The sequence below is a fragment of the Corythoichthys intestinalis genome, chromosome 13 (genome assembly GCF_030265065.1).
Source record: "Corythoichthys intestinalis isolate RoL2023-P3 chromosome 13, ASM3026506v1, whole genome shotgun sequence".
Classification (NCBI taxonomy): domain Eukaryota; kingdom Metazoa; phylum Chordata; class Actinopteri; order Syngnathiformes; family Syngnathidae; genus Corythoichthys; species Corythoichthys intestinalis.
Genome location: NC_080407.1, coordinates 51,830,187 through 51,856,505, shown reverse-complemented (window position 1 = coordinate 51,856,505; position 26,319 = coordinate 51,830,187). Strand labels below are relative to the sequence as shown.

Genomic DNA, 26,319 nt, shown 5'->3' with positions numbered 1-26,319 from the left:
TTGTAGACATCTTCTCTGTCAATTGATGAACATCCAGACTTTTAAAGATGGTTTTGTATCCTTTCCATGATTTATACAAATCAATAATCCTTGATTGCAGGTCTTCAGACAGCTCTTTGACCGAGCCATGATGCACATCAGACAATACTTCTCATCAAGACAATTCTGACCAGGTGTGTGTTTTATAGTGGACAGGGTAGCTTTAAGGTTTAAACCACTCATTAGTGATTGGGCACACTCCTGACTTAAATTGTTTGGTAAGAATTGGTTTCAATTGCTCTTTAGGTCTACTTAGGCAGATGGTTCTCTTACTTATTTTTCCCCCTTCTGTCATTGTTTGTATGCTATCCTCATTAAAATATGAAAACATATAAATGTTTGGGCGGTTTTTAGTTAAAGCAGACACTGTTTTTACATCTGTGAGATTTTGACAAAGATCAGATCACATTTTATGCAGAAATGTGAGCAGTTCCAAAAGGATCAGATACTTTTTCATACCACTGCAGCAAAAGATTTTTTGGGTGAGGGGGGAGTGGTGAGCTAACCTTCCAGAGCTAGGATGTCCCGCAGCTCTTTGGTTAGAAGATCAAACCTTCTTTCCAAATCGTGTTCCTCAAGCCTGTTTATCACAGCACATTTACACATTAGCTGACATTTACTGTGTTCGTCGCTAACATGTACCAAATCAGTGTTGTTTTAAAGGGAATCTCAGACTTAAAGACTTATAGACAGAGGCGTAGCAAGGGTCCCCGGGGGCCCCAGGCAACAAGCAACATGGGGCCCTTCGAGCGTGTGCAAGTAAGGGGGACAGTTGGACTTGGAGCAATGGCATATGTAATAAAAGTCTAATAACGCCTCGACAATAACAGAACTGGTTGCTATGGGAACGTATGCATACCCAAGGAACCTTGCTAAAAGGAGTATTAAAATTGCTAAAAAATTGTTTGGGATTATTTTAGATGCATATAAGTTATATTTTTCTTATACAGTATTTGACAAGGAATACGATAGACCCATGAATAGACTTTTTCGGAAAAATCACCATTTCTTTAAGTTGTCATGTGAATAATGAGGTGCCCTGTGAAAATCAACGTAAAACAACTCGGCAAAGACTTGCCAGAGAGTACTTGGTGAGTCACTCTTTAAACAATCTTGTGGCTGATTGGACTTTCTTAAACACGTATAATCTACGTGACATGGTTAGTGCTGATTGGGATTGATAACAGAATCGTTAGATAATCTGCCAAATGATTCCATGGTTTTGAAACACTCCCTCCACTTGTCGCTGCGACAGTGCAGTAAAGCTCCGTGTGCTAAATCTGTTGGCCCTCTGGGGGCCCCAGGCAATTACCTGGTTTGCCTAATGGGATGCGACGCCTCTGCTTGTAGGCTCTAATAAGCCACAATTGTTCTCTGTGTGGCAGCTCATAGTCAGGTGCGCCTTATAGTGCAAAAATTACAGTAATTTTACAAAGTGTATAAAACCGAAAAAAAAATCAGGTTTCAATATCTTTTTTTTTTTAACTCATACTAACGTTTATCTTTTAAGAACTACAAGTCTTTCTGTCCGTGGATCCCTTTAAGTAGCCCTTTTTTTTCCGTTTTTGATTGATTTTCTTCATTAGCAACATCACAAAAGACAAGAACACGCAGAACAAATGAAGGCAAACCAACAATAACCAACAATAACAAAAACTAAGCAGCCCTTTTAACTCAATCAACAAATGTTTTCACCATTGTTGACAAAAACAACAATGTACCGCAATGTAAAAGTTGTAAAATGGTCCATGAATAGCCTAATCATAGCTCTGATGCTAATAACAATCCTATGAACATTTCTAACGACATCTCGAAATAACTTACAAAAGCTGCAGGTGATCCTGTCTTCGAATTAATGCATTTTTCTTGTTTACTAGCGTAAACCATTCCTGAATCAACCTTTCTTCTTCCACCTTGTCACTACCTGTGAGGGGAACACCAAGCAAATCGTCACATCACGTTAAGACAAGAATCCTTTCAAAAAAGACGTGGCAAGTACTTGTTTCCATGAGTTGTCGGAGTATCCTCTCCACTACCGCAGCTCTGGTGTCGATGTGGTTCTGTTCTGCTTCTAGGGCTTCCATTTGACTGATTACATACTGGCTGGGGTCCTGATTGGCACACATAATTCTAGGTTGTATTGAGAAGCTATTGATGTATGTGGAAGTTTACAACTCTGGGTAAGACTAACCTGGCTCTCTCGACTTCCCGCCTCAGGCAGAGTCCCTGTTGTCTCTGCAAAGCAAAACACAAATAAGCTTATTTTTTACAAAGAACAGATCAATTATAGAGAATAAGAAGTAAATAGGCGGACCGGTAAGGACATTTCCGCCATCCTCTCGTTCCGAAGCAACCTGTAAAGATGAGAAGCACTTTTCAAAAAGTTTAATCAAAGAGAATCCTCATGAGTGTCCTACCACTGAGGTGTCTCCATCCTCCTCCGACGCACTAATCCTCTGAGATCTATGCTTCTTCACGAGATCAGCGTCTTTAAGATGTGAGAAACCACACTTGGACATGTAGCGAGTCCTCGGTGGCGCGACGGGTGCCTGAGCGCCGGCTTTGCTCGCTGGCGCCGGTGGAGCGATGACCGTGTCGCTTTCTCCGTTTGCCTCCAGACTGATGCCCTCCTCTTGAAGTCTCTGGGTGCAGTAGCGAACGGTAGCTTCAGGGTCTTCCTCCATCTCGCGATCTGCCGTTACGGCGTAGCTTGACTCGCTAGCATCTTTCTCGATGTGAAGAACGCTCAACTCCTGGCCCATAAAATGAGTGCGAATCTGGCTGAGGTACGTCAGGACAATTAGACGATCGGGCACAGCGAGCATGACCATGTCCGAAGGCTCCATCAGCCTGGAAATACCGAGCGAAGCGAAACCATCGAAGGCCTGCCAAATGTGGAAAAATCATAGTCAATGGAAGTGCTCAAGTGCAAATCCCGGAATGTTAATCACCTTCTTGTTGTTGTGCTTGATGTCATAGGGGTCCAACAATTCATAATGACTGAAAACATGACAAAAACACATAATTGCAGAGGCAACTAATTAATTCATGTGCCTTTAAGGGTTTTTTGTCAGTGCTTACATCATTTCTGGGTGGAAATGATGCAAAATAGCGCAAAAAGCCAGGCCATTCCTCCAGGAGGTACTGAAGTTGGTTATTTTCAGTCCCTTGTATCCCTCAGTGACCTCCTTGCACCACTCTAGCAGCGACTGACTGGACGTCACCAGGTCCTGGCTTCCTGAAAGATTCTACAACGCGAAGAATTTGTATTAGAAATTAATCTCGGGCTTAGAAATTTGGGTGTGAACCTACTTCATGAGATGCCACCCCATCTTCAGGATTCATTGGGGTCGAACCAGCCACTTGGGCCTTACCTTTGTCCCCGTGTGAACTGCTCCTATATAAAAAGTTAAATACAATAATGTGGTTAATATTCAAAATGTTTTTGTTGATATTCTCAAACCATGAATCGAATAAAATCACATATACAACACCACTCGTATACACAAAACCTTTATTTTGCATCATTCTTCTTACCCGTCTTCCTCTAAACAACCAGCAGCAACAGTTTCCAAGAAGTATCTGCAGTCCGACCCTTCAACAGACTTTGTTCCCAGGACAGGTGCATCTTCAGACATTCCATTTGAACCCAGTAACGATGATCCCTCCCCTGATTCGTTCTTTGTAGGACACAAAATGTCAACAGGCGGCGTGTCGTGGTGCTTTCTAACTCGAGGCAACGGAACTGGCAAGTTTACGGTTTCTGACGGGGAAGTTTGTGGTGAGCAAGAAACTGTTACATCATCTGGGAATGAACTGCTAAGACGCTTCTTTCCTCTTGGTTTTGGGACAGGAATGGTTGACGGTTGTGTTGTACAGTCATCGTCTTGCTTGCGTTTTCTCAAAGGGACGGCCAAAACTTCCTGTTTTGACAACCCGTCCTCATCGCGCAGAAGAAGGTCAGACTGACGTTCCTCTCCCATGATGTCATCTGAGAAAGAGCCACTAGCACGATTTTTCGCACGAGGCTTCGGGATGGGAGGATTTCTCAAAGGAACTCTCTTTTTCAGACCGATCATTTTGATAATTGACAAAGGGGAATGTTGCTCTTCAGCACCTCTCTTGAATGTCATGCTTTCATGTTCCTTTGTTTCTGAGGGTGGACCTAGATCTGGTGTAGTGTCATCTGGGACAGATTTTGTGTCTGGTTCCAAATCAAACTCGGAAGAACTTTGTCGGACAGTTGGTTTTTCAGTAATGACACTATCTTTTGATTCCGCATCAGGACAAACATCCTGTTTTTCTAGAGCAACAGTTGTATGTGGCGAGTAATCACTTCCATCTCTGCTGCTACAAGAGGACAGGTCCATGATGGGTTGCATGGCAATCATCTCACAAGACTGGCTTGGATCAACATCAGGAAGCACTGACAGTCCTTCCAAATTTAGGTCATGGTCTGTTTCTGAGGGTGGACCTAGATCTGGTGTAGTGTCATCTGGGACAGATTTTGTGTCTGGTTCCAAATCAAACTCGGAAGAACATAGTCGGACAGTTGGGTTTTCAGTAATGACACTATCTTTTGACTCTGCATCAGGACAAACATCCTGTTTTTCTAGAGCAACAGTTGTATGTGGCAAGTAATCACTTCCATCTCTGCTGCTACAAGAGGACAGGTCCATGATGGGTTCCTTGGCAATCATCTCACAAGACTGGCTTGGATCAAAATCCGGAAGCACTGACAGGCCTTCCAAATTTAGGTCAAGGTCTGGCTGTTGTGACATGGTCGTTTGTTCTAGTTCATGGATTGTTATCTGTGCCTGTGGTTCAACTCTCTGAAGACATGGATTATCTACGATTTTGTCCATAGAGATCTCTGGTTTTGATTTAGTAACCATCACCAGTTCAGGATCCATGTGGGCTGCATCAGCACTGAAAGGTTTTTCAGTAATGACATCATCTTTTGTTTCCGCATCAGGACAAACATTATCCCGATTTTCTTGAGCAACAGTTGTATGCGGCGAGTAATCACTTCCATCTCTGCTGCTACAAGAGGAGAGGTCCATGATGAGTTCCTTGGCAATCATCTCACAAGACTGGCTTGGATCAACATCAGGAAGCATTGACAGACCTTCCAAATTTAGGTCATGGTCTGGCTGTTGTGACATGGTATTTTGCTCTAGTTCATGGATTGTTATCTGTGCCTGTGGTTCAACTCTCTGAAGGTACAGATTATCTGCGATTTTGTCCATGGGTATCTCTGGTTTTGATTTATTATCTATCACCGGTTCAGGATCCGCGGGGGTTGCATCAGTACTTGCTTGTTGCAGGCTTAAGGACAAGAAAGAAGTTTCAGAATTTTGGAGTCTGTTGCATTTCCCTGCAAGGAAACTGACACAATTACACACATTCTGACAAACTCACCTAGGATCCAATTTGAAAGAGGGTTCAACCTCATTTTGTTTGCCATTCTGGTGCCCGACTGACAAACTGTCAACACACTGTGATCCAACTGCAGTATCCTTCTCAGGCAAAGCTTCTCGTTCCTCATGACCAACCTCCACTGACATCTCAGTAATGTCTGCAGCAGTCAGCGGTGGCCATTTTTTCATGCTCGCACAAACTAAAAACCCATCGTCGCTGTCCAAAGGGAGCGGCGGAGGCTCCTCCCAATTTGGTAAACCTTCCAGCGCCAGGTTTAGTTGGAGCTCGTTTTCAGACGCCACTGAATTGGACGGCCCCAAAATGGATGCTACTGTTTCATAACTGTGAAAAATGTGCAATTTCAATCAGCGAGAGCACATATCTAATACAGTGGTGTGAAAAAAAGTACCTGAACCTTTTGGAATTTCTCACATTTCTGCATAAAATCACCATCAAATGTGATCTGATCTTTGTCAAAATCACACAGGGTTTTCATATTTTAATGAGGATAGCACGCAAACAATGACAGAGGGGGGGGGGGGGGGAATAAGTAAGTGAATCCTCTGCCTAAGGAGACTTAAAGAGCAACTGAAACCAATTTTTACTAAACCATTTAAGTCAGGTGTGTGCCCAATCACTGATGAGTGGTTTAAAGCTGCCCTGCCCAGTATAAAACACACACCTGGTAAAAAAATGTCTTGATGAGAAGCATTGTCTGATGTGCATCAAGGCTCAGTCAAAAGAGCTGTCTGAAGACCTGCGATCGAGCATTGTTGATTTGTACAAAGCTGGGAAAGGATACAAAACCATCTCTAAAAGTCTGGATGTTCATCATTCAACAGTCAGAAGTTGTCTACAGATGGAGAATTTGGCAGTATTGCTTCTCTCCCAAGGAGTGACGCCGAGAGTTCAGAGCAGAATACTCAGAGAGGTAAAAAAGAACCCTACAGTGTCTGCTAAAGTCTTACAGAAGTCACTGGCACAGTCCAATATCTCTGTGCACACATCAACTATTTGTAAAACTATGACCAAGAATGGTGTTCATGGGAGGACTCCACAGAGGAAGCCACTGCTGTCTAAAAAAAAAAACATTGTTGCTCGTTTAATGTTCGCAACTTGGGACACTCCACAGACGTTTTAGCAGTTTGTGGACTAATGAAACCAAAGTTGAATTGTTTGGGAGTAGCACACAACGACATGTGTGGAGGAAAAATGGAACAGCTCACCAACATCAACACCTCATCGCCACATTGAAACATGGGGGAGGGAGCATCATGATTTGGTGCTGTTTTGCTTCATCAGGGCCTGGACAACTCGCAATCATTAATGAAAAAATGAATTCAAATGTTTTGCTGGAAAACCTGAGGCAGTCTGTCAGATAGTTGAAGCTAAAAAGAGGATAAATGCTGCAACAAGAAAATGATCCAAAACACATAAGTAAATCAACTTCAGAATGGTTTCCAACAAACAAAATACATGTTCTGGAGTCGCTAAGTCAAAGTCCAGACTTGAACCCCTTTAAGATGCTGTGGCATGACCTTAAGACAGCAATTCATGCCAGACATCCCAAGAATCTGGCTGAACCACAGCAGTCTTGTAGATAGGAATGGGCCTGATTTGAGGACAGTTTTTTTTTGGGCCATTGAAAATGAATGGGAAAAATTTTGGACGTCCATAGCCGTCAATGGCATCGACTTACATAGGCGACAATGGAATTCAAGTACATTGGGACCAATAGAATGGACAAACATGGCCGTCAATGGCATTAAACAAAGTAAATGCCATTAGAAAATAACGGGAAATTTGGACGTCCTTGGCCGTCAATGGCAGCGCCTTCCATCATGGAATGGGGATGTTTGGGGGACACGTCCTATTGATATCTGATCATTTCCTGTTGATTTGAGGACTTTTTTTTTTTTGCCATTGAAAATCAATGGGAAAAAATTTGGACGTTCATGGCATCGACTTACATAGGCGTCAATGGAGTACAAGTACATTGGCATCAATAGAATACATTCGACATACATGGACGTCAATGCAATGTAAATTCCAAGTGAATGGAAAATGTGGACGTGGCATCCCATTAGAAATGAATTAGAAAGTTTTGGCAAATTTCCAGAGACCCATAATTTTTTTCCGAATTCTAAATATAATCTTAATGCCCCTCACTGTCCCGGAATTTTTGATGTCTAAATTATTTGATTTGGTGAAAAATTGTAGGACAAGTAGCGTTTTGGAAAAAATAAATGAAAACCTATAAATTAGGGCTGTCAAAATGATCGTGTTAACGGGCGGTAATTAATTTTTTAAATTAATCACGTTAAAATATTTGACGCAATTAACACACATGCCCAGCTCAGATTAAAATGACAGCAGTGCAATGTCCGCTTGTTACTTGTTACCTGTTTTTTGTTGTTTGGCGCCCTCTGCTGGCGCTTGGGTCCAACTGATGTTATGGGTTAGTACCATGAGTGAGCATGGTGTAATTATTGACATCAACAATGGCGAGCTACTCGTTTATTTTTTGATTGAAAATTTTACAAATTTTATTAAAACGAAAACATTAATAGGGGTTTTAATATAAAATTTCTATAACTTGTACTGAAATTTATCTTTTAAGAACTGCAAGTCTTTCTACCCATGGATTGCTTTAAGAGAATGTTAATAATGTTAATGCCATCTTGTTGATTTATTGTTATAATAAACAAATACAGTACTTATGTACAGTATGTTGAATGTATATATCCGTCTTGTGTCTTATCTTTCCATTCCAACAATAATTTACAGAAAAACGAGGCATATTTTGTAGATGGTTTGAATTGCGATTAATTTTTAAGCTGTAATTAACTCGATTAAAATTTTTAATCGTTTGACAGCCCTACTATAAATGTTTGGGTGGTTTTAGTTTAAGCAGACACTATTTTTTCATCTGTGTGATTTTGACAAAGATCACATTTCATGGTGATTTTGTGCAGAAATGTGAGAAATTCCAAAAGGTTCAGATACTTTTTCATGCCACTGTACATGCTTGGGATAATCATGCAGAATCAGTTAGTTCGGGACGAGGAGAGGACCGATCAAAAGTCCGTTTGCGCATGCTTTTCATTCAAGGCACTTACCCTTTATGGAAAACGCCCACTATAGTTTGTACTATCCCAGGAGTCTCTCCCTCCTTTTCTGATGGCAAAGATTCCATTTGTTTTTCACTCAATGTTCCCTCTACATCCAGTAATTCCCAGCCTAAGACCGCCTCAGACTCTATTGAACCCTGGTCTTTCTTCTGTATCCGGACTGGTACTTCTGCTTCTCCTTTTGATACGCTGAAGATCCAAATTCAAACATGTGCTCAAATCATGCAGCATCATATTTTGGTTACATACACTGTAAGATCCGAGCAGTCCATCACAGTCCAACACGCATGCAGTAGATTCTTTCACTTACTCGTTACTGTGACTTGTAGTTCCTTTGCAGATCTCCTCTATTATAAAAGTAAACAGTCTTAAATCCAAGGCCTATTCACGAAAAGCAGAGTAGAAATATCTCACCAGATTCATCTTCAGCGCCGGCATCAGCGGGTAACCGATTCGTTTCTTTCCACGTTGCATTCAGAAGCGAAATGCTTTGCAGTCCGGTTATTTCAGTCCGATACGGACACAATGGCGTTATTAGTACCATGTGATTTTTTTCTTCGTGTTCAAGCGCAAAATTGCCAAGGGTTTCAGTCATGGTGTCCATCTTGTACTTTTGCTGGTACACAAACAAGGGAGTCTTGCAGAAGTCATGTTTCTGCGTGCTCAAAGGTTCAAAGCTAAGCATCCTTGCTGATGGGAAACCTGGCGTGAGGGACATGCACGGGGTGCTTGAGTACAGGCTCACAATGTCAGGTGGTTTGTTTTCAACCTGAGCAGAAGGAAACCCACAGTGTCTTGCCTTTCTGGGGCATGACATTACCATTTTTGTCATACCGTTCCCGATTAATTTCACCTCAGCAAGAGTTAAGATCATTTTCTGAGGTGTTCTCGTGATGGGGTTTCTTTCACGTACCCACTCCGCAATTGAGGTTGTGGGAACACATGCAAATCCTTTCAAAGATGAAGTCTTTGGACAGCAAGGTACTAAACTGATCATGTCGAATTCGACTTTGCGCTGAGGTGCCGAGGGAAAGCCGTGGATTTTGGATTCCTCTGGACAAGAAGGTCTAGCGGCAAACATGTTTTTGGCCTCATCTAGGGCTACTGGCACATTGTTAATCTTTAACTCCATCTTTCGTGGTTTGTGAATCAACGACACCTGATCAATAATCCATTCTTTCTCGCTAACTTCAACTGATGACAATCCAAGAATAGTAGAAACTTGAGGGGACAAATGAATGAGGTTAACCATATTTGGGCCGTAGTATGCCTTTTTGGGATGTGGATTGGATGGGATGCCAGTTATAGTTGAAGCTTTAGGACAGGATGGGACAGTGTAGATCATGTTTTTCCATTTACTTCTGTGCTCATTAGTCATGAGCAGCACAGAATCTTTCTGGACTTTCTTCTTCAACAATGATTGACTTCCCATCAACCATTCAATGCTCTCACTTCCATCAACGGATGCAAAACCGGGTATGCTTGAAACACGGGAGCAAACTGTATAGAGGCTTAAAATATTTGGTGTACAATATGTAGTTGTCGGGCTTGGGTGACTGGAGAACCCTGGAGTCAGGGCCTCTTTCGGGCAGGACGGTACGAGAGAAGCCATCGTCTTCATTGCTCGCTCATCTTTGTGAAACCACTCAATCAGCGTCGTCTTTCGAGCCATTCTTGGCTCTGAGAGTCGATTTCTGTTCACTGCCCAATCTCCTGTGTTATCAAACGATGAAAATCCTGGAATCCCAGACACTTTTGAACACGTCCTTGAAAGACAAACCATACTAGGCTCATCAACGCCACGAGTCGGTCTCGGTTGTTGTGCAGAAGGACAACCGGGAATGCTGGAGTCTCTTGGGCAACAGGGCTGCATATCCACGATACTTTGAGTCCAGTACTCGCTGGAGGATCTACAAATTTAATTGAAAACAGTTATTCTAGTACATATTGTCCACGCAATCTCAATCAATCAGTGAGAAGCAATCAGTAGTTCAAATCAATCCAAGGTCAAGCACAAAAAGATCTAAAAATGCCATTGCTGTGACAAACTGACCTAGAACATTCCATTTACTGTTCAGTCTTGTCAGTTTTAAAGCAATACCCAACATTATCCATGCAAATTTGGTTAAAATAGTGCAACCTGATTTTCCCAAACCAATCCATGATGCATGCTAGCTCACGGTGTTTCGTGCAAACAAGGCATTGCACTTAGCCGATCTTTTGCAAACCCAAACAGCCCACCTCTCGTCCAACAAAGGAATGTCCGTGATTAAACGGCCATTTCTGAAAGATAATTTGAAACTGAAATTTAAAATGCAAACCCATCTCGCATATAATATTTTCCCTAACAAGTAACTCACCCTCGTTTTAGAGCAGTTACTTCTTCCTTAGTTTCCACCATCAAATCATCTTTAATCATCCCCAAATGGGCCCACAGACTTTTGGTGTCATCAGAGCTTCCCAGCGCTTTAGAGGGGCAACCCAGAATGCTTGACTGATTTGGACAACATAGCACCAACTGTACCATACTCTGGTTATCTTCTTCTTCTGAATCAACAGTTTGGAGTTGCGTGGCAGAAGAAAGTACTTCACGAGAACATGATGGCAGCACACTGACCATCATTTTTTTGTCCTCGTAGGACATTTGATCAAGTCCAGAATCTGAGTAGACCACAGCCAGCCTACTACTGACTTGGTTCTTCCAAAAAGTTCCGAGTCCCTCACACCAAACATAATGTTCTCTTGAACCGTCTTTTGCAGGGACACCTGGAATTTGACTTTGTTTTGGGAAAGTGTTAATAGATCTGGATGTGTTTTGGGGTTCTGAGGTGGAATCATGGCTTTTACAGACCTTGGAAGGGATTCCATAAATGTCAGAATGTTTGGGACACGGTGGCAACATGGACACCATGACTAGATTAATTGTTTTCTCCATCAAACTGATCTTACAGTTGTGTATTAGCGACCTTCTCAGGTTTTCAGATGACCTTTCCCAGAGTGACCTTGTCTCAATTTTCCATTCTGCTGTATCAGGCCCACATGGAAATCTGGAGGAGATTCCACTCACTTTGGAATGTCCCACACAAGTAGCGAGCAAATTGATCATATTTGGAATTTCTTCTGAACTGTGACATTTCATTGATGGAAACCCAGGTGCCATGGCCTTCTGAGGGCAAGAAGGAGTAATATTATTCATCGGGGAAGATCTCACCACACATTCATTTCCTAATTCTTTCTCTGATAAAATAAAACTAGCCGTCATCAAACTCCAATCATCACTTGCGACACTAACTATGTCCTGAGACGGTAAACCAAGGATTTGTTTTTTTCCCGGGCAAGTATCCGAAAAGTTAGCCGTGTTAGCGTTCAGAACTGGAGCAGAAGGTAAACCAAAAGTGGAGGCGCTCTGCGGACAACAAGGTCGCATATTAACCATGGCTTTGTGATGGTCCTTGTTCTCGTATGAACCATCCTGGACTACACGTTGAGGACTTGTTCGTTGGTAAGAAAATGATTTCTCCAACTTCAGCCAGTCATCTACTTGTGTTGTTCTTAGGAGCCTTTGTTTAAATGGCATGCCAGCAATTGCTGTGCATTCCAGGCATGCAGGGAGTAGACTAGCCATACTTGAATGGCTTGTCATTTCCTTAAATGGTGCATAGGGGAAACCAAGAATGCTTGTATTTCGAGGGCATGTTCGCCAGATCAGTTTGGTCAAATTAGTGTCGTTAACAACGTGTTGCAGGGCTCGACGCGACTCTGAATAAATGGGCAAGGGCAATCTTTGAGCGCGTAATGACTGGAACGACACATTTGAAGCGCCAACGTCTGACTGATGACGAGTTGGAATGCCAGGAACGTTTGAGTATTGAGGACAAGCGGATTGAAACTGTGCCATACTCGGTTCTTTCACTTCCATGGCAGGCTGTGACTTGGGTTGCAAATCTGATGCCGGTCGGGGAAAACTGTCTTTTGAACAAAGTGGACCAAGTTCTACTTTCGACGTGTACACGGGTGCTTTGTCTGCAGACACTGTATTAGCTCCCACTTGTTGAGTTGTCTTGGGTAGCCTTGAGTTGCATTGCATGTTCTGATCAGCGATCAACGTTAAACCAGCGGGGTTGACTTTTGTTTCTTCTGGAATGTCATCAGATAGATTTTTCATCAACTCTGCCGAGGAAGTATCCTTGTCCAACTTGTGGTCTGTGAAACAAGTTGCCCCTGAGGCTTTTACGTACTCATTTCTGAAGCAGGAATGGCAAAGTAGAAGAGTGTCAGAAAACCCCCTGCTTAGTTCAAATGTTTACCATTTCACTTACCTCGGGGTTTCTTTCATAGGGCCGTGTCCTTTCGTCTCTTCCGCATTTCTGTCTGTCCTCAACTGAGGGAAGTGCAACTCAGGGGTTTGAACAGGCTGCGCTTTAGCAACTTGATTCTCTAACTGAATGGACATCTTTGACAAGTGGCTTTGTGGTTTGACAAGAGACGTCCGAGCAAGGTTTAGCTCCGCGTGAGCTGTCTGTGCTTTCGGCATTTCAAAATACTTTAGATCTTGAGCTGAGGGTGTCGCTTTGGGGCTAAGGGGCAGATGAGAGGCCAAACTCTCAGGTCTGAAGGATAAACAGATATCCACAAATGAGGGCGGGATATGACCAGACAACCGCAGAGACGGAGAACATAGGTGTGTGCCCTGCGTCGCGAAGAATGCACAGTGACAGATACGAAGCAGCCTTTGACTCACCCTACTGATGCTTTGAGAACTTTGCCTTGAAATGATGTATCTCCAGCCTCAGATGCCAAACTCTGGCAGGCAGAGAATTGTGGCTCGGGACCTGAAAAAACAAAGTAAACTTAAGTTGGTCTTCCTTTGGGAATGTCCTGAACATTATGACGTGACGAGCTAAAAACGTGTCTTGGGTGACTCAACATAACGAGACGAATGGCAGGACGACAATGCGAGATCCTGTTGGAAAATATGTTCACGATGTATGACATTTTCTTGACTATGACCAATTGATAAGATTATTAAATGGTTATAAAATATTTGCTTTTACCAATGAAGGCTCACAATAAAGTATCGATTGCTATAATAGGATGTTCCATGATTGATTGCAATAAGAGACATTTTTGTGATTGATAACTATAGATATGTTTAGTTCTTGATCAAACTGCCTTGTCATTCTCACCAGTTTAAAACGGCCCAGGTTCAGCCGGTCAATTTCAAGTACAGGCCACACCCGTTGAGATCTAAACTGTCTGAGACATTTAAGAAATCATATTGTTGCAATTTATTACTTGCCAAATGCTATTGCTCCATGAAATGTATTTGATGTGATAGTTATTGAGATGTTTTGTTATATAATTGCTCTAATCAAACGCTGTTCGCAATGAAGAAATGCTTTTGCCTAGTGTTGCTAGCAATAAAGAAATGCTTTTGCTCATTTGTAAATGTTTTGTCTTGTAGAAACCTTGAGGAGGCCTCTTGCCTGTTCAAGGACAGGCAGAAGAGGCAGTTTTGCTTTGCTGAAATGTAGCCATACATATACAAGGGGTGTCACCAGCTTGCTTCCCCTTTAAGGGCAAGACATCCATCTGTTGCTAGGGCCATCTCAAATAAAAAGCGAGGTGAAGGACGGGCTAATTAGAACGACTGCGGAAGCTAAATAGTTCCCCTCTTTCTCCTTGCAAGCTTTTCAACTAAATTGAGTCCCTTCTCTCCTTATTTTGGGTAATATTATCAATGTCTACGCAAGGATTCGTATTTGAACTTGACACAAAAAGTATTTTTGTCCAAAACAAGACTTATTTTTCATCAGCGCTTACTTATGGGAGTTGTAGACTGCTGCTCTTCTTCACTCAGTGTGCTCAACTGCCTCTTCAGTTCTACAGGGAAGACAAAAGAGTGACCTCAGACTATCGATCTGTATTTAAGGAGGTTTCAACACCAACCGCATGTCATTTTCCACTCTGAAAAGTCCAGGCTTATCAGAATGTACCTGTATCTTGATCACTTGGGGAGTCAGTGTGGGATATAGGAGTCGGGGAAAGAGGAAGACAAGAGGAAAGACCTATGGAGGGATGCGAGTGGGTGTCAGTTTCATTGGCAGATGCTAGGGTTCTCAACGGAAGAGTAAATCCAGAACCCTCCTGGGGTTTTTGCTGGAGAAGTGTAGCGGCGGGCAGACAGGTTGAAGCTAACAAAGAACATGGAAAGACAGTTAGAGAGGGAAACAAAGACTCCAAAGTATGTAGGTTACTGTTAGGTTACAAGTATGAAAAAAGACAACAGCTTTAGTTCGGCATTACATGGCACGTCTATTTTTTGTCTCTTGTGCGCCACGGCAGCCCGTCCGGGATCGTCCACAGACGGCTGGAGAAACTTTGCAGAGAGAGCAGGTTGTGCTAGAGGGACTTGAGACTTAGGAGGTCTCCATTCACTCTGCCAGGAAGCTGGGCAAAAGAGAAAAAGGGAAAGAGGCAAGGAAAAGGAAGTGGAGGAAAATGCTTCTTAAGAATCCTCACGATCAACACCGTTCCTGTGTACCTGTCTCGGGGGCAGAAGGGAGACTGGTGGGTCTGGTCAGCGTTGAGCTGGACTCCACTACTTGAGGTTTTCGGGGAGATGTAACATGCAGTGGTGGGTGGGAGGTGAACGGAACTGAGGAAGGAGGTGATAGGCGCGAAGGACAGAAGAATTAAGAAACCTTAAGGAAACGACATCACGGGCTGTAAAACAGTGGGGCAAATAAGTATTTAGTCAACCACCAATTATGCAAGTTCTTCACCTTGAAAAGATTAGAGAGGCCTGTAATTGTCAACATGAGGAAACTTCAACCATGAGAAACAATGTGGGAAAAAAAAAACTCACATTGTTTGATTTTTAAAGAATTTATTTGCAAATCATGGCGGAAAATAAGTATTTGGTCAATATCAAAAGTTAATCTCAATACTTTGGTATGTACCCTTTGTTGGCAAAACGTTTTCTGTAACTCTTCACAAGCTTTTCACACACTGTTGCTGGTATTTTGGCCCATTCCTTCATGCAGATTTCCTTTAGAGCTGTTCCTTTAGATGTTTTGGGGCCGTCGTTGGCCAACACGGACTTTCAACTCCCTCCACAGATTTTCTATGGGGTTGAGATCTGGAGACTGCCTAGGCCACTCCAGGACCTTGAAATGCTTCTTACGAAAGCCACTCCTTTGTTGCCCTGGCTGTGTGTTTGGGATCATTGTCATGCTGAAAGACCCAGCCACGTCTCATTTTTAATGCCCTTGCTGATGGAAGGAGATTTTCACTCAAAATCTCTCGATACATGGCCCCATTCATTCTTTCCTTTACACAGATCAATCGTCCTTGTCCCTTTGCAGAAACACAGCCCCAAAGCATGATGTTTCCACCCCCATGCTTCACAGTGGGTATGGTGTTCTTCGGATGCAATTCAGTATTCTTTCTCCTCCAAACACGAGAACCTGTGTTTCTACCCAAAACATTTTTGTTTCATCTGACCATAACACATTCTCCCAGTCCTCTTCTGGATCATCCAAACGTTCTCTAGCAAACCGCAGACGGGCCTGGACGAGTACTTTCTTCAGCAGGGGGACACGTCTGGCAGTGCAGGATTTGAGTCCCTGGCGGCGCATTGTGTTACTGATAGGTTACTGATAGTTTACCCTTTTGTTACTGTAGTCACAGCTCTCTGTAGGTCATTCACTAGGTCCCCCCGTGTGGTTCTGGGATTTTTGCTCACCGTTCTTGTTACCATTTTGACGCCACCGGGTGAGATCTTGTATGGAGCCCCAGATCGAGGGAGATTATCAGTGGTCTTGTATGTCTTCCATTTTCTAATAATTGCTCCCACAGTTGATTTCTTTACACCAAGCGTTTTACCTATTGCAGATTCAGTCTTCCCAGCCTGGTGCAGGTCTACAATTTTGTCTCTAGTGTCCTTCGACAGCTCTTTGGTCTTGGCCATAGTGGAGTTTGGAGTGTGACTGACTGAGATTGTGGACAGGTGTCTTTTATACCGATAATGAGTTAAAACAGGTGCCATTAATACAGGTAACGAGTGGACCCTCGTTAGACCTGGTTAGAAGAAGTTAGACCTCTTTGACAGCCAGAAATCTTTTTTGTTTGTAGGTGACCAAATACTTATTTTCCACTCTAATTTGGAAATAAATTCTTTAAAAATCAAACAATGTGATTTTCTGTTTTTTTTTTTTTCCACATTCCTTTTTTCATGGTTGAGGTTTACCCATGTTGACAATTACAGGCCTCTCTAATCTTTTCAAGTAGGAGAACTTGCACAATTGGTTGTTGACTAAATACTTATTTGCCCCAGTGCATATTTATTTAGGGTTCGTCCGGGAAGATTAGACAATCTGTAACGTGAGAGAAGAAAACATGCCTGTGTTTTACCTGCTTGGGAGCTACTTGTGAAGGCAGGAGGGGGTAAAACACAATCAGGGGAAGAGGACTGACAGGGGGCTTTAGCGGGACTGAAGGTGGGGAGAGCCTGCACATCTTCAGTCGGAGGGTTGCCGCCGAAGCTGCGAGGCCCTCTGGCAGCTGAGTTTTAGAGGATGGAAAGGGAAACAGAACCAAAGCGGTCCAGTTAGTTAACCACCGAAACAGTAATACCCAAATCCCGTTATGGTCTCTCATTCAAGGCGCAAAGTCATTGTCATCTGCGTCTCTGTCAACGGGCGATACCTGATCCAGAACCGGGCTGGAAAATTTTGGGAAGTGCCGGAGGGTGAGCTTGCGCGAAGGCCGGCAGTGAATAGGCATAGAGGGAGGGCGTCGGGTCAGGTGCTTGTTTAGGTTCAGGTAGGACGGGCCGAGATGAGACAGAGATGGAAGCGCAATGCGTCCGATTGCGATTCATCTCTGAGATGGCTATGTGAAAGGAAAGAAGATGAGGTATGGAGTGTGATTGAAGTGAAACATGCAGATGAGTGAAAAGCTGGAATGTGAGCAGTAAGTACAATTCGGGACGGATTCAGTCACGGGCCTCCAAGCTAGATCAGTTACTCTTCCCGCAACGGGCTCGAGGGCTAAGAAACATGAAAGAGAAACCACAGGAAGGGTTCAAGCGTGAATATGAAGTGAAAGCTGAACGAAATGAGGAAACTGAAGTCTGCTCGGGTGCTATTTGAGTTGACCTTCACTCACTTCTTTGCTGTATGGACTAAATTTGAGGAATTTGGCTGTGTGAATATTTACCAGTGACCGGCGTAGCTTGTCCAGATCCAAAACTGGCCCTCCTGTCTCCTCCCGCCTCCTCGTCGCTGTCGTTAAAATCCTCCAAATTCCCAATGTCGCTCTGCTTAAAACTCATCAGACTGGCCAAACTCTGCATGTCCTCATCACTGGAAAAATGTGATATACTGTATGTACTAGGAGTGGGAACCTCTTGTTACCTCACGATTTGCAATACAAAGCTCATGATAGCGATGATCTGACGATATGGCGAGACAACGATGATCGATACATTTGTCAGGAATTCATTCTCGGATATTCTACAAACAACTAATAAACAGAAAAACAATTGTCTGCTGCAAATTGGAATGAGTTTATAACTAGTAGACGTCCAATTCATTTAAAATGGATTGAACGTCTATGACCGTCATTGGCAGCCAATGCCAGGCGATGAGGTCATTTTGGGCCATTTAAGGTCATCTACCATTTGCACATACATGCGGATTCGCGAAAATTTCGATACTTTGGCAACGTTGTGAAAAAATGTCAAAAAATGGCTCAGTGGCGCCCCATGGAATTTTTAAAAAAGGCCTCTCTATTTAGTTTTTTTTCAACGAGAGCAATGAAATTTGGGGAGTCGATAACTTGGGCCAAAATGCTTCAAAAAGTCTCTTGCACCCGTATTCCAAACCCAACAGGAAATTGGGTATTTTGGATTGAATATTGAAAAACATGCCATTTTTGTCGAAAACCAGGGTGCACGTTTGAGACCATTGCACCAAGGCAGTTTGTTGGATCCTCCTCAAAATTGGTGAGACTCTTCATGAGACATATGAAATGTTAAGTTATCAAAGTGGTGAGTTTTCATTCACGGGCCTGACCTGTGCGGGGCTTTTTTTTTTTGTGTTAGGGTTTAGGGTTCACACTCTGCTACTTCTTCTGTGGGAGAAAAAAATACTGTGTACTTTTCAATGAAATATATTAGGGATAAATTAAAGCAGCGAATAACTGCTTTGACTCATTAAGGCTGTTGCTTCACACTCTGGTACTTCATCTGAAGGAGAAAAAAATTATCCGATTTATTTTTCATCGTGCCAAGGTCGATGTGGTGCCAAAGTCGGACATTTTTTTGACAAAACACCAAATTCAGAAAATGACTAATAAACTCCCCCATACACCGTTCAATCTTTTTCATATTTGGCATGTACGTGATGTATCCCAAGCTGAACTCGACTTCATTGAAATATCACCCATTAGGCCTGGCGCCCCCTGCTGGGAACAGGAAATTGCCTTTTTTACGAGACCGACTCCTCCTGGAAGGGAAAAAAACCTGATGACTCCCCCAAAAAAATCACCGAAAAGAAATTGGAGAAATCGACACAGGACTACCGAGGGCCCGTTGAGTCCTGCTTGCAGGGCTAGTTTTTTATGATCCTTATCCGATTACTTGATTATTCGAACTAAATACTACATCGATTAATCGACTACTAAAATAATCGATAGCTGCAGCCCTATTACGAATGAACGAACGTTCCCAGTCGAAATGGAATGGGCGTCGAGCACCGTCAACGGCAGCCTTAGTTACCTGAGACACTATTATGGTGGAAGATTTTGGTAGCAACTTGTTGGTCCCTTTTTTTTTTTTGACATTGACACCTTTTTAAAACGATATCTCGATTCTTGGCAGGAGCATATCGATAAACGTTTGGAATACAAAGTATCACGATATATCACCATTTCGATATTTTGTCACACCCCTAGTATGTACAGAATCACATGCTTTTATTTTGACATCGCCGCTACTTACGTGGCTTTCCCCTCTTTCAGGAAGACGCAGGACAAGTTCAGCTTGAGCGTGGCTTCTTTCACTTTCACCGAAAGAGGTTTCAACTTCAGCGTCAGGTCATAATGCGCCGGCGTGGCGCTGGCAAACGTCTTCATATTGATGTCGGCCGAGGCCAGCGCCTTCCTTCGCCCTTTTGTCTCCTGAAAAGTCCAAAGGAATGGACTAGCATGTCAACTCTGTCGCTGGTAATAACCTATGAGTCAGGCTTACTTACATTTTCAATCACAAAAGTCCAATCTTTGTCCTCAAACTCTTCTGCCGTCGGTTCCTGTCGACAGATCAATCTTAGCGACGCCGTCCGAGCAATGTAGTGGAACAGTCCCTACCTTGAAGAGAGTGACGGTGATGTCCAAACTCTCGGGAACCTGCCAGAGTACCAAACCTCTGTAGGGGTTCTGAATTCCTGGCTGCCAACTGTGGAGCTGCGGGTTAATATCAGATGACAGAATCAGGGCTACAGCTATCGATTATTTGACGAACTAGTTAGTTCGAATAATCGAGTAATCGGATAAAGAACACAGAAAATTAAAATATCTGAGCTGAGCCTCAAACGGTATGAAAGAAAAAAATAAATAAATGAGGATTTAGGTAAAACAAAATAACAATTGGCTAAATTACATAGCAAAAGTCAGCTAGCTTAAATGCTATAAAATGCTAAAGTTTTTTTTAATAATGCTCTTAACAAAGGGTTCAAACACATATGCCCACAAAAAAATGGCTAAATAAACTAAATTACGAATGCATAAAAAAAAAAGAAATTAGCTCAAACAAAAACCTAGCTTTTGTCGGTCTTAACAGGGAGCAGCTGGATTCAGCCACGTGAAATGAGTCATGTCATATTCACTGTCGCCACTAGAAAGCAGTGTACACTTTCAAAACAAACCATTACAATGCCACTTTAATTAAACGACTATTCCACAGGTGTCAAACCGATTCCAGAAAGGGCCAATTGGGTGCTGGATTTTGTTCAACCGATACAGTGCAAGGAGTTTAACCAATTAACTTCCTACTGAAACAAGCAGCACCTGACAAAGTTTAACTGATTACACATGTAAAAGATCTGATTGGTGAAAAGGTGTCCTCTTCATTGGTTGGAAAGCAAACCTGCACCCACTTGGCCCTTTCTGGAATCGGTTTGACACCTGTGGACTACTCGAAGCACCAAATTTGAATCCGATTTTTTTTATAATCGAATTACTCGAGTTAATCGATTAATCGTTGCAGCACTAGACGGAATTAGATCGTACTCACCTTTGTGCTGTGACGCCTGCTTCTTCTGATCCACACTACCCTCAGTTTGTCTGGTTGCCTAAAACCAGAGAATACTTACTGTTATATTAATACTAGAAAATGAACTTTATTAATTTTCCAACCAACAGCCGGGAACGGTTTGATATTGATATTAAATTTTTGTCAACTGGATTTTTCTCTTCAAAATACTGAGAAAATTTGGCTTCGGAGAGCCATTTATCTGCTGGATAACAACGTTTTACAACTTCCCTAAAGCCACAGTCAACACAAACGGGGTTATTTCAAGTTTTTGTCTTCAAAGGGGAACTCGAAAAGGCTGCCCACTCTCACCCTTACTATTCGCTCTATTTATTGAACAGTTGGCAATTGCAATAAGACAAAATGGTCAGATTAAAGGGACCCACTCACATATATCAGAACATGAAATTTATAAGCAGACGATATATTATTATATCTATAAAAACCAGAAGCTTCTCTTCAAGCGGTTTTTAACTTATTAAGAGATTTTCACAAATATCAGATTACACCATTAATTGGTCAAAATCAACTATAATGCCCTTAAAAAACAAACTCATGGAATCCTGCAGATCAAAATCTAAAATACAATATTCCAATAGGGAACGTCTTGGAATCAACCTTTCACTAAAACTTATAGAATTAATTAAGCTACATCATACACCACTCTTAACAAATATATGTGACGATTTAGTACACTGGAATAATCTACCCATCTCACTTTTGGGCCGGATAGCAACAGTTAAGATGAAAACATTACCACAAATTAATTATTTGTTTTCAATGAGCGCCTTTAAACCTACTCAAAAATGGTTTGATGAGAAGCCTTGTCTGATGTGCATCATGGCTCGGTCAAAAGAGGTGTCTGAAGACCTGCGATCAAGGATTGTTGATTTGTATAAAACTGGGAAACGATTCAAAACCATCTCTAAAAGTCTGGATGTTCATCAATCGACAGTCAGAGAAGTTGTCTACAAATGGAGAGTGTTTGGCACTGTTGCTTCTCTCCCAAGGACAGGCCGTCCACCAAAGATGACGCCAAGAGTTCAGCGCAGAATACTCAGAGAGGTAAAGAAGAATCATCTGTGCACACATCAACTACATGTCAAACTATGGACAAGAATGGTGTTCATGGGAGGACTCCACAGAGGAAGCCACTGCTGTCTGAAAAAACATTGTTGCTCGTTTAATGTTCGCAAAAAGGCACTTGGACACGCCACAGATGTTTTGGCAAAATATTTTTTGGACTAATGAAACCAAAGTTGAATTCTTGGGTGTAACACACAACGTCATTTGTGGAGGAAAAATGGAACCATCTCACCAACATCAACACCTCATCCTCACCATGAAGCATGGTGGAGGAAGCATCACGATTTGGGGCTGTTTTGCTCCCTCAGGGCCTGGACAACTTGCAGGTATTAATGAAAGAAGGAATTCAAAAGTTTTGCAGGGAAACCTGAGGCCGTCTGTCAGACAGTTGAAGCTAAAAAACAGATTGATGCTGCAATGATCCAAAACACAGAAGTAAATCAACTTCAGAATGGTTTCAGAAGAAAAAAATACACGTTCTGGAGTTTGACAAGTCATTGAGATGATGTGGCATGACAATATTGACAGCGATTCATGCCAAACATCCAAGGAATCTGACTGAACTACAGCAGTTCTGTAGGGAAAAATGGGCCAAGATTTGTCTTGATCGATGTGCCAGACTGATCTGCAGCTACAGGAAGCGCCTGGTTGAAGTTATTGATGCCAAAGGGGTGCCACAAAATATTAAATGCTATAGTTCACTTACTTATCCCCCCCCCTTCTGTCATTGTTTGCATGCTATCGTAATTAAAATATGAAAACCTATAAATGTTTGGGTGGCTTTAGTTAAAGCAGACACTGTTTATTCATCTGTATGATTTTGACAAAGATCAGATCACATTCGATGCTGATTTATGCAGAAATGTGAGAAATTCCAAAAGGTTAAGATACTTTTTCATACCACTGTACTTACTGTTATATTACTACTAGAAAATGCACTTTATTCACTTTCCAATCAACAACCGGTATTGATATCGCTATTGAATTTTTGAAATAGGACAACATCTAGATAACGGTTAAAAAGTCAACCCCACCAGCAACTTTCCCGACCAGGTCAGCGTTTCAAAGTTATGACCGGGCTGCAGCACTGTTTTGGGTGTTGGTACGCATGTGTCACAGCATAACTTCACCCGAAATAGACTGTGAACCTCGAAAGGATTTCACACTAAAAGCCAACCGCCACCTGCTGCGCAGCGCTGGAGTGATGCAACATTTGACAGTGTTGATGAGTCATTTTCATGAAGATTTTAGGGTAACGCTAACAGATTGGACGACGATCCCCGTTAATGGCAATGAATGCCTTGTGTGAGACAGCACTTTGACAAGATGTGCCTTTGCCAGAACTGTCAAAGCTGCGACCCCGGAAGTCAAGGGGCGTGTCGTCACCGCTCAAAACAAGTGAAAACAAGTATTTACGTCAACAAGTAACGGACCGTTGAAACGCCAAACTCACCATTTACTTGTGCTTTCGAGCAGCAGTTGCTCGAAAGAAGCTGCGAAGTGAAACTTCGCAGCCTTCTTTCCCACACGCTGAAGCCGCTTCCAAACCGAAGTCATTTTCCCAAGAAATGACGGCGAGTTTAGTCTCCAGGACTCTTTTGGGCGGAGCCGGAGGGCTCCCACCTGTCTCCACGACCACCTGTCCCGTCCTCGCGTCCGAGCGACCGCTCTCTCTGCCGCCTCACGTCATTCCCGACAAACAGGAAGTCGCTCCGCCTTTTACAAAATAAAAGCCCCTCGCTTTGGCGTCACGCGCTAATATAACGCCAACAATTACGTTATAGATGGGAAATGCTGCTCCAAGTAGCATTTTTATGACTGAAACAAATTTACGTTACGTGGTATGTTTAAGGACATCTTGTTGAAATGAGCTCCAGTCTTTCTGGAAAGCCCCTTCCTATCACGGGTTCTAGTTTAGCAATGGTCTATTTATAATCCATGGCTGACAAGGTAGCTATAAACAGCAGAAGAAATATTTCATATAATGTACTAATTTATTTAAAAAATATGAGTTATGTTCAAGTGCACAATTTAATTGTGTTGCTATTAATGTCAACAAGAAACTGCAATTTCTGGAGAAATTACGATGGGGCTTTGCTGTGATACAGATCGATCAGGTCACTTCCTGTTGATTTGAGGACATTTCGGGGACACGTCCTGTTGATATCAGGTCATTTCCTGTTGACTTGGGGACATTGGCTGTCAATGGCATCAACTTACTTGGGCCCTAGTGGAATGTCGATGAGCTGTAATGTAAAGTTTTGGGTCAAAAATCCCAAACACACAGGTTTTTCTGCCATTGTAAATGAAAGGGAAATCTGGACGTACATGGCCGTCAATGGCATGGACGTGTCTGGCTGTCAATGGCATCAACTTACTTGGGCGTCAGTTTAATGTCAATGGGCTGTCATGGTAAGTTTTTGGTCAAAAATCCCAAACACACAAGTTTTTCTGCCATTGTAAATGAATGGGAAATTTGGAAGTACATGGCCGTCAATGACATGGACGTTCATGGCTGTCAATGGCATCGACTTACTTGGGCGCCAATGGAATGTCGATGGGCTGTAATGGTAAGTTTTTGGTAAAAAATCCCAACCACACAGGTTTTTCTACCATTGTAAATGAATGAGAAATTTGGACGTACATGGCCGTCAATGGCATGGACCTATAGGGCTGTCAATGGCATCAACTTTCTTGGGCGCCAATTTATTGCCAATGGGCCGTCATGGTAAAAAAAATCCCACGAACGAATTTTTTCCTGCCATTGAAAATGAATGGGAAATTTGGACCTACATGGCTGTCAACTACATCCCATTAGAAATTAATGGGACCATTTTTGGTGATTTTTGGGGGAACCGTTTTTTTTAACCGCAAATTCTGTATACAACTTCTATGCCCCTTACTATCCTCGTTGTGGGACTAGATACATTTTGGTAAAAAAAAAAAAAAAAAAAAAAAAAAAAAAAAGATTTACATTATTTTATTTATTTAAAAAAAAAAAAAAATCGCATTTACGGGCAAATGGAAAATTTGCCTTGCAAAGCCCCATCTAATAAATGTACAGACCTGATCTGGAAGCAGCTGTGTTTGGGTGTGGACAACAGTACAAGAATGAAGGGAAATTTCAGGGAAGTGGGAACGTTGCCTTTTGTGTTTTTTAAAAGCAGAAAAACTATTCCGGTTTTGGATTTCCTGACTTTTCTGCAGCCAAGGAGTTCATTTGTGTCCCCATTACATTATTAGTGTGCTTCCACTGCTGCTATCTAGCGGTCGACAGTGGAATTACATTTAGAATGAAACAAAAATACAAGTAGTCCACGGGTTACGAACGAGTTCAGTTCCTAGGCTTGCGATGCAACCCGAATTTCCGCGTAAATCAGAATTAACCCTTTAAGTACCCCAAGATACACCCTGAACCTAAAAATAACTGTTCAAAAACGTCTCAATGGGGTTCAAGTCTGGACTTTGACTTGGCCACTCCAGAACGTGTATTTTGTTCTTCTGAAGCCATTCTGAAGTTGATTTACTTCCGTGTTTTGGATCACTGTCTTGTTGCAGCATCCATTCTCTTTTTAGCTTCAACTGTCTGACAGATGGCCTCGGGTTTTTCTGCAAAATATCCTCATAAACTTTTAATGATTGCAAGTTGTCCAGGCCCCGAGGAGGCAAAACAGCCCCAAATCATGATGCTCCCTCCACCATGCTTCACGGTGGGGATGAGTTGTTGATGTTGGTGAGCTGTTCCATTTTTCCTCCACACATGACGTTGTGTGTTACTCCCAAACAATTCAACTTTGGTTTCATCAGTCCACAAAATTATTGCCAAAACTTCTGCGGAGTGTCCAAGTGCCTTTTTGCGAACATTAAATTAGCAACAGTGTTTTTTTTCGACAGCAGTGGCTTCCTCCGTGGAGTCCTCCCATGAACACCATTCTTGGCCATAGTTTAACAAGGCCAGGTATAACACCATTTACCATCCTAAACCAATTAATGTAGTATCAGACAATGCCGATACTATACCGATAATATGTTGTTTTTTTTCATACTAAATAAAATCGTTAAAAATATATATACACGGGTACTTAATTCCTGCATACTAATAGTCTATAAGCCAGCTCTGTGATCTAGGAACCAGTAATTGTGTGAATCCCTTGTGAGTGTAAGCCCGTCGGCAACCGACCCCACGCCGCCCCATCGCCAATCCCGGCACCGGGGCCCCCCACCCGAGCGCGCCCAATCACATCCAGCCGCGCGCGAGCCCCACCAAACACGCGACAGCCACGCAGACGAGCGGAGACACAGCGTGGGTCCAACCCCAGGGCTACGGCC

At 42.6% G+C, this 26,319-nt stretch overlaps 1 protein-coding gene across 12 annotated transcripts in view; it reads right to left on the bottom strand.

Annotated features, from left to right (window-relative positions):
• Positions 1 to 26,319, bottom strand: part of LOC130928167 (uncharacterized) — a 40,941-nt gene that overhangs the window by 5,856 nt on the left and 8,766 nt on the right. For 2 of the 12 annotated variants that reach the window (XM_057854430.1, XM_057854431.1), the window contains 30 exons: positions 20,887 to 20,944; positions 19,962 to 20,057; positions 19,850 to 19,903; positions 19,597 to 19,775; positions 17,814 to 17,959; positions 17,576 to 17,644; positions 17,301 to 17,486; positions 17,007 to 17,156; positions 15,136 to 15,249; positions 14,898 to 15,041; positions 14,588 to 14,785; positions 14,415 to 14,474; positions 13,333 to 13,423; positions 12,911 to 13,201; positions 10,952 to 12,835; positions 10,833 to 10,874; positions 9,006 to 10,501; positions 8,902 to 8,938; positions 8,580 to 8,780; positions 5,461 to 5,802; positions 3,577 to 5,367; positions 3,352 to 3,436; positions 3,121 to 3,287; positions 2,991 to 3,039; positions 2,457 to 2,924; positions 2,354 to 2,411; positions 2,231 to 2,274; positions 2,039 to 2,150; positions 1,864 to 1,963; positions 546 to 619 (listed from right to left, as the gene is read on the bottom strand). In XM_057854430.1, coding sequence (XP_057710413.1) covers positions 546 to 619; positions 1,864 to 1,963; positions 2,039 to 2,150; positions 2,231 to 2,274; positions 2,354 to 2,411; positions 2,457 to 2,924; positions 2,991 to 3,039; positions 3,121 to 3,287; positions 3,352 to 3,436; positions 3,577 to 5,367; positions 5,461 to 5,802; positions 8,580 to 8,780; positions 8,902 to 8,938; positions 9,006 to 10,501; positions 10,833 to 10,874; positions 10,952 to 12,835; positions 12,911 to 13,201; positions 13,333 to 13,423; positions 14,415 to 14,474; positions 14,588 to 14,785; positions 14,898 to 15,041; positions 15,136 to 15,249; positions 17,007 to 17,156; positions 17,301 to 17,486; positions 17,576 to 17,644; positions 17,814 to 17,959; positions 19,597 to 19,730 — 8,533 coding nt within the window. In that variant the 5' untranslated portion in view covers positions 19,731 to 19,775; positions 19,850 to 19,903; positions 19,962 to 20,057; positions 20,887 to 20,944. Of the gene's footprint in view, positions 1 to 545; positions 620 to 1,863; positions 1,964 to 2,038; positions 2,151 to 2,230; positions 2,275 to 2,353; positions 2,412 to 2,456; positions 2,925 to 2,990; positions 3,040 to 3,120; positions 3,288 to 3,351; positions 3,437 to 3,576; positions 5,368 to 5,460; positions 5,803 to 8,579; positions 8,781 to 8,901; positions 8,939 to 9,005; positions 10,502 to 10,832; positions 10,875 to 10,951; positions 12,836 to 12,910; positions 13,202 to 13,332; positions 13,424 to 14,414; positions 14,475 to 14,587; positions 14,786 to 14,897; positions 15,042 to 15,135; positions 15,250 to 17,006; positions 17,157 to 17,300; positions 17,487 to 17,575; positions 17,645 to 17,813; positions 17,960 to 19,596; positions 19,776 to 19,849; positions 19,904 to 19,961; positions 20,058 to 20,886; positions 20,945 to 21,704; positions 21,882 to 23,443; positions 23,926 to 26,319 lie in introns of those variants that run through there. The other 10 variants (XM_057854423.1, XM_057854424.1, XM_057854432.1 and 7 more) reach the window with 10 other exon arrangements.